General features: G+C 32.8%; 1 protein-coding gene across 2 annotated transcripts; it reads left to right on the forward strand.

Moving 5' to 3' along the window:
• Positions 1-1,122: 1,122 nt before the first annotated feature.
• On the forward strand, positions 1,123-21,643 carry LOC147079577 (uncharacterized). Of its 2 annotated transcripts, none has more exons than XM_085942150.1 (7): positions 1,123-1,152; positions 1,390-1,535; positions 12,701-12,850; positions 13,130-14,377; positions 14,463-14,628; positions 19,962-20,160; positions 20,621-21,643. In XM_085942150.1, exons 2-7 carry the CDS (start codon positions 1,407-1,409, stop codon positions 20,736-20,738), a joined length of 2,010 nt encoding a protein of 669 aa, XP_085798276.1. In that variant the 5' UTR covers positions 1,123-1,152; positions 1,390-1,406; the 3' UTR covers positions 20,739-21,643. The 2 variants fall into 2 exon arrangements, with proteins under 2 accessions (XP_085798276.1, XP_085798269.1); XM_085942143.1 differs by having other exon boundaries at positions 1,146-1,307.
• Positions 21,644-21,869: the final 226 nt, after the last annotated feature.

A 21,869-nucleotide genomic window follows, 5' to 3' on the forward strand; every position in this document is an offset into this window, starting at 1 on the left:
ACATTTTTTAATAATTTTTAATGATTCCTAATTTTTATTTACCTATGTCTTTATATTAAAGATTTCCTTAAATTTTTGTATATGTAATATAGGAACAAAATGACAATGTTTTTTTTCATTTTAAACTGCTATTTTAGAATACGTACCTACTTATAATACTAATTTTAAATAAATAAAACGTTTATTAAATAAAAATATATAACTCTTTTTCATCCTCCTAACACGCGCCACCAATGGAAGATTCCGACTTTAAGTTGTCAAAAGTTTTCCTAACAAAATACGCTATACTGCCGTACTAGGCACAGAGGCCGTATCTGCATTTTAGGCAAGTGGGAGATCTGAGCTTTCATATTATTTTACTTTTCCTGCTAATACTGGGGAACTTTTTATTTATTTTATTTGCCTATAATAGTTAATTTTGGTTTAAGATTTGTTTACATACCTTGAAAATTTGATTTATGTTATTATTATTATAATTAATATGTATTGATATTAGCCATATATATGTCAGATACGGCTAATATGCCTTAGTAAATGATAGTTACAACCAAATCGCTTAGTATTTATCGAGTTTATTTCTCAAACTCCGTAGATACGGCTATTAAAACCCTTGATTTCTCCGTAACTATAGCAGTTACGGCTTGGATTTATTCACCGATCTTATACAAAAACTCTGCAGAATCCAAATATCTAAAAACATGAAAATACCTAAATACGTCAGTTACGGCCTCTGTGCTTAGTACGGCAGTATAACCTTCAATGGGTATTTTAAAAACCGCTATAACACTATGTTACTTACAAAACCAGCTATAACCAAACATTTAAGTCTTTTATTTAATCAGTGGACTAGAATACAACATAAATAGGTATGCAAAATATTTCCAAAAATGATCTATCTTTGGGCAAAAAAAGAAAAACATCGATAATCCCTTTATCCATAAACTGAGAAGTTTTTATTGATTTTCTCAACAAAATGAAAAGGTATTATAGGGGGTTTTGAAACTCAGCGACACAGATGACAACGCATACTATATTTTTTCCCCAAATACTATAATTTTAGAGGCTCTGTACTATAATTCCACTTTGAAAAGATGGCAGCACTGGTCTCTAGTAACCATAGATAATGTTGAAGTTTGGCTTGGTCTATAGAAGGTGAGATGTTTTTTGACAGCGCGTATTTTTATCTTTGATTATTTTTAATTCCAGGAAATTTGTTGTATTTTGTGGGTTATATTGGTTATTAATGATAAGAATTATCTTCTACAGTTGGACGGAGTGATAGTATAGTCGTATTATTATTTATTCAGGTATATTCCGTTTACAGGTAATCAGTGACATGAGTTCCGTGAAAGTGTAACTTCATTGCTAAATGTTATTTTGACATTATAGGCAAGGATGCCGTGGAAATGGAGTCACCACCATCATTTTCCACGCATTCAGAGGCTCCTTTGCTGAGTGAAGACAGTGGGTTAATTGTTACCAGTGGATCAGTGTCTAGCGATTCTGTTAGTGGATGGCTTCCCATCACCTCCGAGGTAAATATCACAACGTTTTAATTATTCACTATTGTTCAATCGAATAAATAATTCCTTTATTATATTTTCCCCCAACTATATTTATTGTATTAAATTCTAAATGGACATAATAATACAACATTATGCATGCATGCGTTTAGCCCCATTAGACAATCATCATCCTAATGGTTTTGAAACAAAAATAACCTTGTTTCAAAACCATTTTAATTGAGTTCTATCACATGAACGCAAGTTCAATTAATAAATCGTAATATATCATTAAAAAAATACTTAGAAAAACAAATAGTTTAATTTAGAAAAATATGTACATAGGTATGTACCTATTATAACTTATATATTATTATTTAGAATAGTGGATCAGTATTAATCTATAACTAGCTGAGCCAGCTGGTTCTCGCCAGTCTGTCTCGCTAGGTCTTGCAGACAGCTTGTTATCCTAATAACATGGTGTTGGATTTCAATAAAATTGTGAAGAAAATCTAATAAAAAATTATATCCATTGATGGTGCGTAGTTTTCCACTTGACAGTTTGAAAAATGGCTAACGACTATTTACCCAAAGAGGTTTTATGAAAACTTCCCTGTGTACTTTGAAATGCTCTGCTTAGGAGTGAAAATAGTTATTTTATCACCACATTTCTTAATTGGGGAAAGAGAATTGACCTCAATATTTGTAATAAATAAATTTACCTCAGTGGGTCCGATTTCAAACAGTTTGAAATGTAACACTGATCGGTACTATCAAAGACAGTTCGAAAGCCTGAGGAGAATAGTGCATAATATTATTATTCTACATAACTTAATACATAATTTGAAAGTCAAGACAACGTATCACAAAATATGTTATATATTAATATGTACCTACATACTCACCGTAATTACTATAGGCATTACCATATAAATAGAATTAGGTTGGAGAAAATTTCATCTAACAGTAGATTGATCCAGGATGATAGTGATAATAATAATGAATTGGATAGGTAGGTGTATATTATAACAAATTTGATAACATATGAACGTAGATGTGTAAGCCCGAAAGGAATGAAATTACTCTGCTTGAACAGACCTTCATCAAGCGTTGGATTGATTCAGGTTTTTTTAAGGCCATGATGACTGAGTGTCCACGATGACTGAGCTAACACGTCAGCTTATAATGTTGTGGGGCCAGGTTCGAATCTTGGACCTGACAAATACATATTATATATTATTTTTCATGATCTAAAACAGTGTTCCCCAACCTTTATACACCTGCGGACCGGTAAAAAAAGGAAAAAAATTTCGCGGACCACTAATACTGAAATAAAAATGGTTTTTTATGTAATTTTTTTTTAATCTTATATTGTGACAAATGGACATAACTATAAATAACAAATATACATATAACAGTCTGATACAATTAAAATTTAACAAAAACAATGGGTTATTTTCAACAAAATAATGCGAAACCTTTCTGTTACATCTTTGATAATATATTGGGTATTCTTGGCTGCAGTGCTGTCTCTGACAGACGAAGTGCTGCATTCACGTCCAGTCTATTCTTTTGTTTCGATTTTTTTGAGGACATGGACGAAAATGATTTTTCGCATGAATAGGTTGTTGAAAATGACATTAATAAATTTATTTCTTTACAGCTTAAAGATGGATATTCATCTTCCACTGATATCCAAAACTGAGGCAATGTTAATATTTTGTGTCTGGATATCAGAGTGACATCCGAAGACAACTCTATTAATAGTTCTTTTTCTCTACTCGTAAGAGTACATGAAATGATGTCCTCCATGAAGGGATTATTAATCCAAAGATTTCCTTTACGAGGATTCTCATTTTCGGAATAATAGTGATTAAATTTTAGTACCAATGCCTTCAAGTGTTGACTTATTACATTTAAAACACCTTTCCTGTCGACGTCAGCAGCAATTAAAAATTCTTGCATAAGTGGAAACATTTCTAAATCCTCCATTTATACGCGACAATCCCAAAGAACTAGCTTCTTTTTAAATGCATCGACCTTATTTCTCAGTTTAAAAATATTTGTAGAAAACCCCTGGAGAGAAAGATTAAGTATTAAGTAGACTAAATATGTCCGCCATATATGCGAGTTTACTCATGCATTCCTCGTCCAAAAAATGTTTCAAATGGCACAATACGTAGTTTTCCGAAATACACAAAACTGTATTAACAAACGATCGGTGCAGCGAATTTAAAAAATGGAAGATTTTAACTTGCAATTGATGAGAAAATTATTCCGGAAAAGACGAATAACCAAGCGCGTGTTACCTTTCAATTCAAAAATGTAACTGAAATAATTTTAAAGTAAATATGTTTGTAACCACTAGAAACGGATGGAAAAAATAAATTGTAGATAAAACAAAAAATATATATGAATAGGCGGTAAATATGAGACGGATTATATCTTTTGCAAATCTCTGTAAAACCATCGTGTCTCATCATCCTACCAATTATTATTATTTAACAATAACTAAAAATACAAGTAAACGTGCAGGCAAAAAAAATCCTATATTTAATATTTTTGCATGGCGAATTTCTTGAAATTTGGCATACTGTTTGTGGCCCGGCACCGGGCTGCGGACCACCGATTGGGGAACACTGGTCTAAAAAATATAATACCAGAAATGAAATCAGCTCAGAGTCCCTGCCTTAGTGTATTGGTATCGTACTGGTGTGACTGTAAAAAAAATAATGTACGTCAAGTGTTGCACTAAAATAATGTCATAATAATAAAACCAGAATGATGTTTTAAGCCAGGACTCCATCCAAATTCTCCATGGGGAAACAAAAGTGGAAACATCATAAAATCTAAATGTTTAGATAACATGCTTATGCGTGCGGACCTTGTTTTTTTTACTTTTTAAGTAAATCTAAGTTATACTTTTTTAGGCGGGAAAACAGATCAGAGTGTATTTTTGGCATGTGACAAAGTTGCACGCGCAAATTTAACACATTAATTTTGCATGGAACGGAAGTTTTGTCCGCCGATGCGACATAATTTATTTTGCTCAGCGACGTTCAGGTGTTCTAAATGCTGGAGGTTTATAATTTTCAGCTGTGGTTTGGGGCGCTTAGGTAAAGACTGAATGTTGCAACTTTTATTATGATTATTCATTTTTCATTTCGGTCTCAACCATACATGCGTCGTCTAATACCTACAACCAAGTAAACAGCACGTGTTGTAAACATAACCAATATTGTGCCATAATAAAAATATGGAGACAACTATACACTATTAAGTAATTTATGTTCATAAAACTTTTACTAACTATTAATTTTTCATTGTAAAGGTTATGTATCAAGATTTAAGGCTATATTTATGTAAGTATTATTTATGAGTAAAATTATATTTCAATAAATTAATAAATTTTGTGAATGTTGAGTTGGTAAATAGTTCAAATAATGGTATGTTGTAAATTCACAATATTTAGACACTTCATACACAAAAATACATATTTTTACGGTTTAGGATAATATTTGTCGTAATACGACATGGAATATGCTATATCCCATGTCAATTTATTTATTAGCGGTTTATAATAATTGAAGACAATAATAATTATTATGTTTCTTCACAAAAGCCAATATCACGTTTCAGTTAAGGCTATGTTTTACTTTTGATTTGTAATAAATTATTATAGTTAACGAAAATAGTTGTACAGTCTTCTGTTTAAGCAAAGATGGTCGAAATAGTGGTTTGCTAAATTTTTCAAACACAGGTTTTGAGATTTTTTTCTTCCAAAGTAGGTACATTCTGCAATAATATTTTGTTTTGTTATTTTTTGTTTTGTTACACCAAAGAAGATAACTTCTAACACTCCTACATAAGTACACACACCGATTTTTTTGAAAAAACAGCTAGGTACATCTATCTTGTGAAATAATGAACCTTCATAATTGCTACATATATAATAAGCCACTTCATTGGTGCTGGTGGGAGCATTATACTTTCCCTGGTCATCTATTGTTGACCGCGCAAAGAGAAGTTGATTATCTCTACACTCTCCACCGTTTGCAGCAATTCGCGCTTCAACTTCGTCTATAATAGCTTCCTTAAGTTTTTTATATTGATCGGCATATGGACTTACCTGTCGTATTACTTCATCAACAGTAGGTACACATAATATTTGCTTCACAACTTAAATTAGAAGTGACACATGCGCAGCTTGACTCCTTCATCTGTATCATAAATATACAGCTTTCAAATTGATGTGAAATGGATACTTCCCTGGACACCCTTAAGCAATATGTACCTTTACCTGGAATACTTTTGAAATTTGCTCCAAACAAAGCAAAGGCATTAGCTCTATTATATTGTCTAATAAATCTTTCGAGGTTCCCCCGTTAATGACAGAATATAAATAAAATGGCGTATGTTTAACAACTTCAAACGATTGTATGTCTTATTAGGATAAGTATAGTGTTTTAATATAATGTAGGTACACATCTATTAATTTGATTTAACATCGGAGCATCATCTACTGAACGTGTAATATTATGTTTTGCGTGTACTGTCAAAAGATCACACCAAATCACTTGATTGAGAATAATATCCAGATTAAAAATTCACTAAAACATAAATAATTCGCCAAATCACTGATTGAGAATAGTATCCATATCGAAAAATCACCAAAACCTAAATAAATCACGTCTTGTAATACAAAGGTATATTATGACATGACGAGAGTGTAGCATAGTCGCCATTTTGGAAATGATATATTCAGCATTGCAAATGGTTAAAAAAAATAATCCAATGCGTAATGCGTTGTAAAAAATAGTTTCGCGCCAATGGTAAATTATTAAGGACTAATCAAATACATTGCAAAAATTCAAAATAAGGAAGGTAAATTATCATATTCCATACAGTTCCGATTCAAATGAAGAACGTTTCGGTAGTGCATTTTTTTTTTAAACCTATCGGAAATGTCGAATAAGACACACAATCGCTCGCCAAAACGGAAAAAGCCGTAGGATAATAATAGTGTTAGATAATATTTGAAGTCCCACAAAATTGGATGGCATGTTACCATTTTGTTTCATCTGGTCTTCATCTTAAAATAATACAATATTGTTTTTCAAGCATTCGCCATATCACTAGATATAAAATTTGTTAAATTATTTTAATTTACATTACAATGTCGTCATGTAATGTAATGACTTTATATGATGAAATTGAATCACCACTGGTTTGAATAGGACAATTGAATTTTTTATTCATGTGTGTTTGAATAACATTGGTTCAACAAAAAAAATGATTAACAACTAAGGTAAATGTACCAATTATCGGCACCAGTAGGAAAATGTGGTCATGGGATTAAAATAATAGGCTCAGTTTAATATTTTTTTTTTTATGTTTTAACAACATAAGGCCAATTGTATTATCGGCACCTGAATTAAATTTAGGTACTACTGTACGACAACATTATTTAGGCGAAAACAGGAAGTCGCCCTTGTCGCGAATAGAATATTTCAGTGTTGTCATTTTTTGAGAAAACATATCCCGCGAAATTAGGTTTTAAGTTTATATCAATTCTATTCTCAGTAAGTTTATAAGTACATTAATTTATAAGTCTAATTATTGTTCAATAAATATCAATAGAATTTTTTTTTCAAATAATTTCACCTCTTAATTATTACTATTATATTAGGTTAATTAATACAGCGTAATTATTGAATTTGGAAGGAAATGTATCATTGAACCCACATTAACTGATAATATTGCTGCAGGTATTTATTAATTAAATAACTAGAACACAAATAGAAATAGACTAAAAAAGTAGAAGTAAAAGATATAACATATTCAATATTATATTGATGACCCAATCACATGTTTTATAATTTACAAATGTCTTTATATCGTATTTTTAGTAAAATTGTTGTAGAAACACATACTGTGAAAATAATTTTCTATAAATTAAATTATATCCACCTTACATAAATTTTAAAACAATATGTACCTACCTTCTTATCGGTTTAAAAATACAAGGACAATTCATCAACTAACTAATGATCATTTATATTTAATTATCATACGTCTAAAAATATTAATAAAATAGTTTACGATACACATAACTTTATAATATACAAACATAATTTCCAGTATTTGGGGAAATATTTCTAGTATTACAACACTGAATTTTGACATACCTGACATGACAGGAACCCGTAAAATGGGCTTGTTGAAAGTATTGTATAGGCTCGCCTTTTAAATACGACACTTTTTCTTCTTCGCAATAAATCAAAAATTTTCTGATAATAATTCGAGCATTAATTCGTATTGTTTTAGACATCTTTTGAATATAAAAAGCTTCAAATTACGTAAATTGATAGATGCGTCCAATACGAAGTGTCAAAAATGCAATGAATAATTTGGGGGCGTTCCTAATTTGAAACCGGAAGTTCGATTAGCTGTACTGGAGGGGATTGTAGTTCACAGATTTGCCACGTAGCCAAGATGAAGTTGCCGGACAATAATTTCCGGCAACTTATGTTCGTATTATCGGCACAACTAAACTTATACAGGAAATTTCTATAAAGTTAAAAAAACTTAACTGAAAACTTAAGTTTAAAAAATATAGGTACAGCAATTACTTTGTAAGTAATATTTATATTTTTCTTCATTCATACTTTGCTACAATATAATATATACTTAGTATGGTATAGTCCTGTTTTAAATACGTTTTTGATGGTTTCCTTCTTTGTTTGATCCAAACAAGTTATGAGTAATGGAGCAAAATCTTCTCGCAGCAGTTTTGAATTGTTATTTTGTATTTTCCAATTGAGGATCGAAGTTTTCCATAAGCTTTTAATGGGATGAAAAAATGTTGGGAGACCCTTGTTGTTATAGTTGGATGCCTCTTCAAAGATAGTTCGCACCAATGTCTTCCAGGTATGCCACCAGTGAAGCAATTTGCCTTTTTTAGCTCTTTCAGCAATAAGGCTACACTCTATTAGTTGGGCTTTCGTTACTGGAAAGCCAATTTTTCCCATATGGTGAATCCATTCAACAATCAGTTGCTCCTCTTTTGCGGTCAATATTGTTGGTGGTCCACTCTTTTTGTCCAATGATAATTTGCCTAGAACCTTATCCTGGATTGTGGATCTGGGCACTCCAAATTTTTTGGTAGCTGCCATTGTGGCCATTCCTTGTTTAACAGCTTCAATTGCATCTTGAAGCGACTGCCGGCTGTATAATTATCGTACCTTCTTCATCCTTAAAATAAAAATGTTTCAATTATCGGCACCCTTCATGCTTATTATCGGCATACATTGTAATCGTATTTTATAAAGTAAACTATAATTTATATCTTACTAGCTGAATCAATAATCTTGTGTTAACTTATTAGCTGAATTAAATTCATTTTTTTTATTAAGTTAAAATGAAAACTCAAAATGAATTAAGTTCAATAAATGTGCAAAAATCAAATAAAAATGAAATGGATTACATAGTTTTGGTTGGTTCAGATTTCGAAGCATGATGACTACCGAGCCGACCTTCAGTTGTAAATTGTGCGGTGGCAAGCCAGGAAGATCCAATGAGTTTAAAAATTCAGTTGGCTAGTTGGTTGCTTCGTCTTCGTTTGTTAGTGCAAGAACGAAGTGGTCGCGCGGGGGTGGCGCGCCGGCATCTTGCGAAACTCAAACATATAACCATGTGTAAAATGTTCGTAGACAGTGTCTTTTTTCGGGCATAATACACACGGTTATACGTTTGAGTTTCGCAAGACGCCGCCGCACCGCGCCCGCCAAATTACTACGGCCGAGCACTTACACAGTCGATATATTTGAAGGAATGCAGTAGACCAACGATTTCATTTTGAATTGTGAAGTTTAAGTGATCCACATCTTTGTTCTTTGCCGCATGAATTGCTCGTTCACTCAACCAATTGTTGACACGAAATTGCAAAAATTTAGCGGAAACGAAATCAATCCGTTCGATTCGTCGACAGGAACACGGCCGTTACCGATAGTCAGAAATTGCTTAGAGAAATCTTCGGCATATGGATCGTTTAGCAATGTAACTCGCATGTTTGTCGTCAGCTGAAGGTTCTTCACATAGCGCCACAGAGTCAATGATTTGAGGCAAGCGTTTATTTCATCGGCAGCGGTCGATCTTGGAATGACTGGTAGTGTTTGGCGGAAATCGCCAGATAGTAGAATCATTGCGCCTCCAAAACATCTCTCACAATGCGCGTTTGTGCGCCATTCTACATTCATCCCAGGTGATGATTTTACTTGCTACCAAAACTTTGGCCATTGCTGAATGTTTCGCAATATTGCATGTCATTTTTTCGGTCGTTTGAAGGTTTACCGGCAATTTCAACGCTGAATGAGCCGTTCGGCATCCTTCTAGCAACGTGACCGCTATCCCAGAAGAAGCAACTGTTACAGCAATTTCGGATCTCGCACGAACAGTGGCCAAAATCAATGACATGTGGAATGTCTTCCCAGTTCCACTGGGCGCATTGAGGAAAAATAAGCCACCATTTCCATCAACAATTACCTTCATTAACGTATCGTCCACTACCTTCTGTTGGGGGTTCAACATTGGTACATTCGTTCGAACTAATCAGTTCAATGCATCTCGATCATATTCACGTTCACGTTCCAATTCTAGATTGGAAGCGTAATTCACTCCACGATGTGGCATTGGCATTCCTGACTTGACTAACAAACTGCCGCACATGAGGTAACACATGTCTTCGATCAAAAGGAAAATCTGGTTATGTATCTCCTTATTCACCTCGAGATCGGGATTCCCTGAAATGACACGAATTCAATGTAAAATGTCTTCTGACATGTCATCCTTGTAGTTGTTCTACAGTTCAGGTGGATTCGATGGGAAGCATGTCGAAATAATGATAGCAAATAATGTGCGTATCTGACTTGGAGATGCAGAAACAAATGCTTTAGCGATTGTCATGTCCCAATGAGTATCATTTTCAAGCAAATTGAGCTTTTGACATGCAGCACGAAATGTTGGGCACACTACACTTGACAGTTCGAAGTGATTCAAATGATGTCGGCCCACGAACATTTACCAGCAACAACCGCAAGTTGAATCATTCGCCATTCTTCGGATGAACTGTGTAAATACGACCAAGAGCATCAGTAGAATGCATATCCGGATGATCAGGAACCGCATCGCCTTGCTTCCGACGTTGACATTTCTTCGATGAAGCGTTCCAAGTGTAATAAACGTGGCATCTCCGAGTAGAACAACGTTCGTGCAAACGGATCGCTTTGGCAAATCGAAAAGAAACTGGTCAATGTTGTCTGTTGTACTGTCGAAGAAGTAAAAAAGATTCAGACAGGACAACTTTCTCCAAAATTTGCCGGAGTCTACAACAAAGTCTTTTGGGATCTGAGGCTAAACTGAATCAACTGTCAAAGGATAGATAATGCACACAACGCCTTTCATTTGTTTGTTTGTTTCTTGTTTATTCTTTCTGTCATGTATCAGAGATGGCGTTGTATACGGATTTAAATTTTTTGTGATTTTCTTTTATTTTCGAATGCGCGAGATTCATTGTTCAAAATGTATGAGAAAATGAATTGTCTTCATAATTTTTTTTCCCGCGATTTATCTGATATTTTAATAGTTATTCTGCTATTCCGGGCGGAGACAAATCCAACAAATCAAAGATTATAAAAATCGGTCCAGCCGTTCTTGAGTTATAAATGGTGCAACTAACCCGACTTTGTTTTATATATATAGATTTTAAAAAGTTTTAAATTAAGAAGGAACAGCATTTCTTCCTAAAATCTCTTCTACTTGTGTAAATAAAAATAATTTAATAACAGTATTTAATATTTTTGCATAATGAACGACATCCCTTATTACCGGCACATTACGGCACACTGAATTTTTAAAGTAATTATTCAATTTTAAAAGATTATTTCTGATTCTCCTGATATAAATTTGGTGTGCCGAAAATTAGCCAGGAGGTTAATTAATATTTAAATAATTTAAAAAGATTTTAAAATATTAAATTGTTTAATTTCTATCCAACAATAACGCGCTTTTAAAAGTTTGTTTGCTTGTACCTATTGGCTTTTTGCCGATAATAAGAACAAGTGCAAATCGTATCGGTGCCAATTACCGGAAGCAAAATTTACTTGATTTTTAGATAAACTAACCAAAAAACACGCAAAATATTTTACACTTTAGGCAAAAAAACAAATTAAATATTAAAATATAACCTTACATCTGATACTTCAGTTTAAAAAACGTTTGAAAATGCTTAACACTAGATATTCGAAATGTTTACTTACTTATTTACTTACTTTCGCCTCAAATATCCCAGTACATCTAAATCACTCGACATGTGGCAGGAAACAATCGATTAAGTACTTACAAGCACGAAGCAAAAACTTTATCTCTTTCTATCGCATAAGAAATGTGGATTTTGGATAACACATTCTTACAGCCATAGAAGTCCTGCCATTCTTATTTTTTGGAATTTCTTCTAAAATTGCCGATAATTAGAGCAGTGACGGAAATTGGTACATTTACCTTAATCATCCTAGAAATCCTATTAAGATACAAGTACACAATGAAGTAAGCATGTCTTAAATCATATTTTCCAGAAACTGTTATACTTTAGATATTCAAGATAGACAACAGCTGTTTTTTTCAAACTAAGGGGTTCCAATCATGTGGTGTGCGGCGGTAAATTTAGCTATATGTTTTTTGTGAATACCAATAAAATCATATCGACATATTTGACATGTTGCACTCGAGACAAGTTTAGTTCTGTAAGCTGGCTTACTTTCAAATTCGGCTGGCAACAATTTTACGGCTACAAATTTTTTGACATTACTTTTTGGTATTTTTAATGTTCTTTCAAAAAAGTTTTTTGTTATTTTTTACAAATGTACTTAACAATTTCTCGATTCATTTTTTCACACCATTCATCCATGCCTTTTTCTGATGCTTATACAAAGGTGATTATAATGAAATCGTGGTAATCGAAAATGTGTATAATCGAGGTGCTAATGTAATTAATTTAGTTAAGATTGATCAATGTAGTATGGATTATATTTTCTTTTGATTATCTCTAAGTTAATCTGCCACACAAAGCTCAATGCCTATATGATGAAAGTGACTTTTATTTGGTGAATAAATTAGTCTGAAGTTAACTTTTTTCATTTTAGCTCCAAGAAAGTGACTATGACGAGAAGTCTTTGTCACTATATGATTCTCAAGATGCCTCAGAGCGAATGTGTGCTGATAATTTTAATACAGTTAAAAAAGGGCCCGGCAAGATCCTTATACCAGCGATAGATCCTCCACCACAATTTCAGGTTTGATTATTTTATAATCAATTTTGGAAAACTGATACTCCTTTGGCCATCTCAGTTAAAAAAGCAACACAATATAGTTATATTTTTATAGTGGTTCTTAAATGTTTTACTATTCAAATACTGATACTTGTATAATATTGATTTGTAGCAGTAAAATCGGAAAGAAGTTTTATTAAAAACTTTCAATATTGTGTAGTTGAATAATTAAATATTTTATAGTGAACATATTACTTAAAACCATTTGAATTAATATATTTTATTGGTATTTTAATTTTGCAGGATAGCCCAACATCAAGTAAGCATTCTAATAGTTCTGATGAGCGGAAAGGTCAAATATTGGAGAAGGGTGATAGCCGTGTGACTAAGCTATCAATGTCCATGCTTGGAGATGCAGCTATAGTTTGCCACAAGATGTGTTGTGATAAACAACACTGTATGAAGCGATATGCAAGTCCAAGATTAATACACCTAAGTCCTTGTCATATAACTGTGCGGCCTGTGTCTCGCAGTTCCCTGACTTCGAGGCTGTCGAGCAGCCACAATTCCTTAACCACCCAGCCCCAGACTGATGATTCTAGTTTCATAACGCAAGCAATATCACATGATACATTGTCAGTCACTGCTTCCGACATTGCAGATATGTATAATGTTCCCTTTGATAGTGACATTTACGCTGTCCCTATTGACACTGTCAGACCGTCGCGGGTCGCTCGGTTGCGTAATAAAAGACTTCAGAGAGATTACCGTAATAGAGGGAGAAGTATCTGCCAATCCATCGTGAGCCCGCCGCCGGATAAGAGACCTACCAAACTCCCTAGAGCTAGTGTTAAAACTAGTGAATCCACACAAGATGAAGAAATTAAAAGACATAGCATACCCGGCACATCATCGAATGAGAATTCATTACCTGTTGTAACTGAGCCTATGCACATGACATTGCAAGAAGTGAGAAAATATCTTCATGCGCTTTATTCAAGTTCAAGTGAGTCAGAAAGTAAAACCAACCTTCATACTCTGAAAAGTGGGAAAACTAAAACAAAATCCAGCAATAGTAGCAATAATATCAACAATAATAATAATGTAAGGTATAATTTTACCGAAGGAGAATCGGACGGGGTTTCTAAAAATAATATTGAAAGTGATAATAATTTAAGAAAAAACAAAAAGAATTCGTTTAGCATCAGTGTTAAAAATTTGAAAAAACCCAAAGACGTGATTCAACTTAAAGAAATAAGCGAAGAAATAAAACTTGACTCAACCGTAAAACAAACTCGCTCGAAAAAATCACCCGTAAAAAATTTGAAACAGACTTTGTGCAATTTCTTTAAACTTAGAAGAGTTCGTTCTACCGAGGGAAATGAAAATGATGAACAATCTCGAGGACCAGGGTCCAGTTCAGGGCGGGGGGTTTTGGGGGCAAGACGCGCACTGCCGCCTTTGCCCCAGTCTGACGTGTCAACTTCCGGACGTCTCGTTGCGACTGATACGCCCATTGATTTCACCACCTCTATACAGAAAGTCAAAGATGTAAGTATTTCATGATTTTTCCTACAAGCACTTATATTATTGTATTTCATATGATACGAAATTATCTTAATTATATATCCTCCAGTACGGGTGGTACTGGGGGCCAATTTCAGTTGAAGCAGCTGAACGAATTTTGTCAGATGAACCTGACGGATCATTCATCGTGCGAGATAGCAGTGATGATCATTACATATTCACTTTAACCTTCAAACTGAATGGAATGCGTCATGTGCGAATCGAACATGACCAGGGTATGAGTTTCTTGTATTTACTACTTATTGCAATTACTTTTTGTTGATTAACATTTCAATTAATGTGAAGCCTGTTGATTTGGTTTACTATCTATTATTAGTTTATTTTGCTAAGCGAATCCTTAATTACACTATCCTTTGTTACACTTCATATTAAACTTTTTAAAGTAGTTTAAAATATATGCACATTCTTTAAAGTTTCTCCAAAAGGTGTGGGTTATACTGATTTTAACAATTGAATGCTTTTTACAATTTGCACTGAAGCTAGGAAATTATTTTTATAATTCCGTTACTTTTGTTTTTTGCTAAACATATTTTTGATTTATCAGATTGAAATATATTTCAGGCAAGCGAAATCGCATTTATAAGAGGACAGGCTAGAAATTAAATATATTACAGCAGTGATGTGTATACAGCGATTTTCTGTGAGCCAGCCATAATATTTTTTATATTTCGAAAAATGAATAAGTTTACATTTATGTTCATAAATGTCCCCTCAAAAACTTTTTGGTATCTAATTTGGGCCTTTTGAAAAGAAAAGTTGCTGCACTAGAGTATGGTTGGAAATATATTTATTTGCCAAGTGCACTTTTCAAGGATGTTCCAAAGCTGGTATTGCAGTTTTACAGAAAGACTAAATTCTTCAAAATATTGATCTACATATTATTATGATGGCATCTTTGAGATTTTTTTTGGCGCAGAGATGAATTTTGAGGTTAGCAAAGAGGTCGAAACCTGTTAAGTGAATAAGGTGGATGGGTCGCCAATTAGACCTTCTAAATCGGGTGACTGCGCTAACCGAAATCTGGGCAGTTAACCAATCAAATTGTTAGTAGTTGCATATATCAAAGAGACAATAAAATAGAATAAATTGATAAGAAATAAAGTAGATGCCTAAATTATCTTACTACCCTTTAAATGCTCTATCTGTGCATATCGAGGTTTACAAAATGAGTAGTTAAATTTTCGAGAAAGTAAATACTTCATACAACAGCAGTCCTTTGTGCCATATTACCTATCACCTGAGATTTTGAAGAATTTCGGAGAAATATAGATACCTATTCTAAAACTAACATGTCTTGGCTACCATTTTATAGCGCTGTATGAAGTGTTTTTAGCTTAAGCAGGGTTGAAATATAATGCTGGGGAATTCATAATTCTGCAGCCATGATAGAATAGTATGGACACAGTTTTTATTATAAAGTAGATATCTTCACTACAGTATTATTGGAAATTGTGCCTTGAGTCGTTGAGTCACAAAACTCGCTCTGGCAACTTTTTCTACTTAGAAAAAATGGCTTTTATTTCATACCTACTACGTCTATATAATAACTATAATTTTATTTTCTCATATTAACTGACATAAAACGATGATGGTAAGTACCCCAATTTGCAAGGAAATGTAACGCAAATTATAAAAAGGGATTTTAACACTATTCAAAGGAGGTTTTGCAAAATTTTCATAGCAGTTTTTGCTACCCGTCGACTCCCTTGTTTTTCTGTTTTGTTCTAATAAACCCTCCAAAGAAATTACAAACCAATTGAAAGGATTTCATCAAGTGTTTTGCATTTGTAGGTACTTGTGTCGATCAGGTAATATCGTCGGTATACTGGCAGAAAGCTATAAGTGAAAAATCCTTGTTTTGAGAAAATCGACTTTTTCTAAAATCAAGAAGTTTGGAGCTCTCTATTTTTTCACCTAAATCATTATTTATTAAACAAACCACTCTATGAAATGCATTAATCATGTAAGAATTCAATTCAAGTATAAGCAAGTATTTTTTGTAATAATAATAATACCAGTACACTTTTGGAGTCAATGGAGTGGCAATAGGTTAAATGTTATAGGTAGTTGGCTAGTAATATACAGGACTCCTAATTATTATAGAAATGGATTTTTTTACTTGCAATTTTATATAAATTAGAAATTTACACAGAAATAGAGGTACTTCTGTTTGACATTATTATGAAAAAATATCTACTTTGATGACTTTTTTGTGTATCATTGGTATTTTAATTTCAAATTAAAATAGTCTTTATAATTTTTTTCATACAATCAATACCTAATTAATTATGTCAATTACGTGTATTTAGAGGAGAGGATAAAAATAAAAATGGGAATTACATAGTATTTTGTTTATTAATTTGTTTCCAAAAATATTGAAACAAGAGTTAAGTACCTACCTACCTATGATCTATTTTATAAAAAAAAACATATACGTAATAGTTAATTATGTTAGCCACATTTAATTTTACACGAATTGAGATAAATTACATAAAAGTTATTCCTCTTCCACATCAGAATCAAATTCCGATGGCTCAGGTAATGACGTCCTATCCAATGAAGTTGAAGTAGGCAAATTTTCACACCACGGATGTAGTTCTGGAGGTATAATGTTAGGTACTACGACACATGGCCAAAAAATCTTTATTTCTTCCTAGAAATACATAATTACGAATGACACGCGCTCTACCTTCAGCAATTCGAAGCCTCCGTTTCTTTGGTGCATTGCTGTCAATATTTCCCAAAATAAAATCTTATTTGCGCTCAAAACTGCCTGATGCATATAAAATCAACTGTCAATCGATGAGTAGAATGCGCGGGTGACGTACGCAATTTAGTTAAGTTGGTACAAATAGCCGAGCAGTGGCATAAATGTGTACAGCCAAAAAGATATAAGTCACGTTGACGTTTTTGTGCAGCTATAGAAATATTAAATCTCTACAGTCATAAAACCTTAAGCGTACTTATAGTTATTTTCCAGTAAGAAATGCGAACATAATTAACTTAATTCGTATTGACATCTTTATATTACGAAAACAATAAATGGAATATGAATGAGCTTGTTTTTCCAGACGATAGAGCGTGTTAAAATCTATCAAGTTGCATTATTAGGTCAAAACAGCTAAATTTTGACTTAACGTTTTCTGCCAGTATACTGACGATATATTTATAATAATTTTAATTAATAATTCTTTTCATGCTGAAAGCTTTTATAAAATTTGTGGAAATAAAAGAAATAATCCAGTCCATTTGTTATTTTATGAAATCACAACTAAGTGTATACTTTAACACGTTGATCGTCATGGGGGTCACTGGTGACCGGCATTGGATTACTTTAAGGGGGTCACCGGTGACCGGCAAAGAAGACCTACCTTAGAGTTGTTCTACAGCGCCGGCAGGCACGCACGCAGTGAATTTTTCAATACGTGGTGACCGGCATGGCCCTTCTGTATATTACTGCCACTTGGCCTGAGAATATTTCTTCAAAGTAACGAAAGATAGGCTCACTAATGTAAAGAATGTACATAATGAAATAAAAAGTTTTCCTTTTAAATTGTAAATGTGTTTTTATTGATATAAAAATAAAAATTAAATAGATCATAAAAATTATGTAAATAATAAAAAAATGGAATTACAAATGTGATTACATTATAATGTATACGTATATTTCCAGTTTATGTGTGTCCAGGTATTATACTAGACAATTTGAAAATTTTTATTCCGTATTTGTGCCTTTTCTGTTTATTATACTATCTAAATATAATTCGACCTCGAAATGGCACCATGCTCTCGTCAACACATATGGACAGGTGACCAGCGAAATGGCCGGCCTGGCGCAATATAATAAATTAACTTGTTGGCGCCGCGACGGACACATGAGGCCGGCACATCATAAAAACCAATATTTACGTAAAAAATCATCAAAATGAAAAAAACATTATATTCTTTCATAACCTATCAAATAATACCTTAGAAACGAATAATCATTTTTTAACTATTTTATGTAAAACTAGTTGGCGATCAATGTGTTAAATATGGTTGTAATTGAAATAATACATAATTGTTATACAAGGATTAGCGTAAAATATAGTTGTCGGAACACTTGGCACTCACCGAGTTTTGACAACTGTAATTCCAGAGTTAATTTGAATTCCACTTGTTCATATGTGATCTTTTTTAGCTGCAATCTCCATATCAGTAATTCGACAATCTCGTGAAACAAAGTTCATGACTGTCTTTCTGGATTTACTGTTGTTGATGGCATTCCGCTGCAAGGGTCCTCAACATCCTGCTGTCCGCGTTTAAACTCGGCCACCTAGTTTTAATTATACCACATGACACAGCACCCTAAAATGTTTTCAATTAGTTTCTGTGTAAAAAATCTGAGTATATTTAATCAAGGAGCATAACTGGATATTATCTGTTTTCTACAATAATGTCAAACACCAAGTGAAAATAGCTGTGAATGAAAATATTGAATGGTTTCGAAATTAGCGATGGCAATAATAAATTAACACCGGTTGCTATTTATTTTTTCAATGCTGCGAATTCTTCAGCTTGCCCGTCTACATTGCTACTATTTTATTTCCACATATTTTAAGGTTTGAAATTTAATTGTGTAAAGTGTTTATGGTTGTATTGCAGGCGGTTCGTAGATATTCTTGCTGTGACAAACTAGGAACAATTTATTGATTGTATTAAATATATAACTATTTCCTACACATTTTAACTTGCTTCTTATGCGACCTTCAGTTAGATATTTATAAAAGATAAATTAATCTTGATTCATCTATGTAATACCTACTTAAAAAAAGCTGCTTTGGTTATTTATTAACATGTCTCTAGATCAGCGCTGTCCAACTTCTTTTAGGCCGCGGGCTATTTTTTCTTTAGCAAACATTTTGGGGCCAAAGAGGATAGGTAAATGAAAAGTCAGTTAATGTCAATTCAAAAGTTATTTTCATAAATAAAAAATAACACATAACTAGAAATAATAAAAACAATAATATTATAAGTTATTTAATTTTTTTTTGTAAAAATTTTTATTCATCATAAATTAATAATTACTTTTACAAAACAAAGATTATACTTATACGTACTTATAAGTTTTTAATGTGAGCATTGTGGCCTAAGTTGTTGAGCAACAATTTCTTATATGTCAATATCAACATTTGTTGTGGCAAGTCTTATTATATTTTCAAGTGTGGAGTCCTTCAATGTGTTTCTATATTTTGATTTTATGTATTTCATGCCAGAGAAGGCACGCTCGCAGATATATGTACTTCCGAACATAGAAATGATTTGAAGTCCAAAATCTCTCATTTTTGGGTATTTTCTTCTATCAATCTTCAATCAGGGGGGTTTGATGAAAAATTTGCTGTAAAGCTACAGGCCGGCAGTTGGACAGCGCTTCTCTAGATATCTTTTTTATTCAGTCAATTTTTTATATCTCAATCAATCATTACGAAAGCAATTTATTAATTTATTTCAAATATAAATGGTATATGAATCATTCATTTACCTAAGTTTACAATATTTAAACTTTCAGGTAATTTTTGTTTTGGGAGTTGTACAATGTTCAAGGCGCACACAATTGTGGAGTTTATTGAAAATGCGGTTGAAACTTCGCGGAGTGGCCGATATCTCTTTTTTTTAAACCTGCGACCCGTCCTGGGTCCGATGAGGGTTCAGCTTCTTTATCCAGTTTCGAGATTCAAGAGAGTGCAAAGCTTACAGCACATGTGCAGGTAAATAATAGAAAATAATATTGCAAGACCTAATGAGTAGAAAACTAAAACACCTTTTGAGGGTTCAGCTTCTTTATCCAGTTTCGAGATTCAAGAGAGTGCAAAGCTTACAGCACATGTGCAGGTAAATAATAGAAAATAATATTGCAAGACCTAATGAGTAGAAAACTAAAACACCTTTAAGAGATAATATGTCACCCAGTTTCATTTTGGGTTTGTTCTCAGAAACAAGTCAATCGTCAACCTGGAAAATTGGCACATTCGAGGTTCGAGGTGGGTCACTACCGCCAATTTTATTTTGAGAGCTTTTGTTGCACGTTAACGACTTTTTTAATTATTCATGGAAAAAATTTGCAAGAAAATGTATGAAAATATTACCAACGTGTGGAAACCTGCGTCTTAAACACAATCAATTAAATACCTGGCAGTTGACTGAATAGAGTTTTATTTATCTTTTCAGATTTGTTATTTTAAAAGTAGTTCGGCGAGATCTGATAAACAATCTTCCTCTTCCGAGGAGACTTTTGGACTACTTGAGTACACCGCACTACTACTCCGAGACTCTCATGGACTCCTAACACTCCTTAGCTTGTACATATTATTCACTGTATACTCAATATCATATGTATATGAAGTTAATCATGCCAAAACAGGGTTATCAGTATTTATTGGAATGTGAAATTTTAAGAAGAATTAGGTTTAAAACTCACTTAATGTTTTGAATAGCTGACAAGAAGTTCATGTAATACCTCCTGATTCCCATGTAATCTGTTTATAATCAAGAATTATTTTTTACTACTTTTGACTAGGCAGTTATTGTTTTTTTTACGAATATAAAAATACTGAAAAGTAGAAATATTTAACTTGGCCGCTCATATGTATATTTATTGAGGCATAAACATTTCTGCGTTTGACAGTATTAATACATAATAATGCGTAATAGTGTTGACTAAATCATATACTTCTATACTCATTATTTATATAATTAGAATGTGACAAGTGAATATTTTGTGTGTACATTATTGTTTTTGCCTGTGTCCAGTAAATGACCAGTGTGATAAGTGAAGAGTATTATGCTCATGCCTTGCCAACAGAACATTTACATTTTTAGAAAATTTTCATCGACATATCCTTCAAACGCTGTTATAATGCACTTAATATTTTTGTTGTTACTAGACATAGTTATGCAATACTTAATTATGAACTGCGTTTTGCTACACATACAAATAGTTTATATGGACATGGTGTATGTATACACGCGTACTCTAAGCATAATAATAAAATTAGATGATAGTTAAAGTGTAATTTAGATATTTAATAATATAATACAAAACAAGGCTAGTTTAACTTTTATACATTTCCAACAAATTGTGCAGTGGTCCAATTCAGTGTCTATATTCCTGCTATTTAAGAATTGTATAACCTCTTAATATATGTATTATATTGCTTACTGATCATTGTAATTGTTAAAGGTCAGCCGGTGAAACAAAAACAAAAAAAAAATTGGTGTGTGTACTTATGTACGCGCGTTAGAAGTTATACTTCTTTGGCGTAACAAAACTTGTGATAAACTAGGTTCTTTGACTAGCTCTTAATTATCTTGTTAAATTACACTCACGAAAAAGGACTGCTTATTGGAACGCCGTTGGTTTATTTCTATACACTTTAATTTATATTACTAAATTATATAATGGTTTCTCGTTGTTTTT

Source organism: Rhyacophila brunnea, unplaced genomic scaffold, assembly GCF_057557595.1.
Source record: "Rhyacophila brunnea isolate RB1 unplaced genomic scaffold, BYU_Rbru_1.0 scaffold_1, whole genome shotgun sequence".
Classification (NCBI taxonomy): Eukaryota; Metazoa; Arthropoda; class Insecta; order Trichoptera; family Rhyacophilidae; genus Rhyacophila; species Rhyacophila brunnea.

Coding starts and splice junctions, on each gene's coding strand:
- LOC147079577 (XM_085942150.1), top strand. CDS start 1,407: ATGGAGTCACCACCATCATTTTCCACGCATTCAGAGGCTCCTTTGCTG. Junction 12,851..13,129: donor ATCCTCCACCACAATTTCAG/GTTTGATTATTT, acceptor TTAATTTTGCAG/GATAGCCCAACATCAAGTAA. Junction 14,378..14,462: donor CTATACAGAAAGTCAAAGAT/GTAAGTATTTCA, acceptor TATATCCTCCAG/TACGGGTGGTACTGGGGGCC.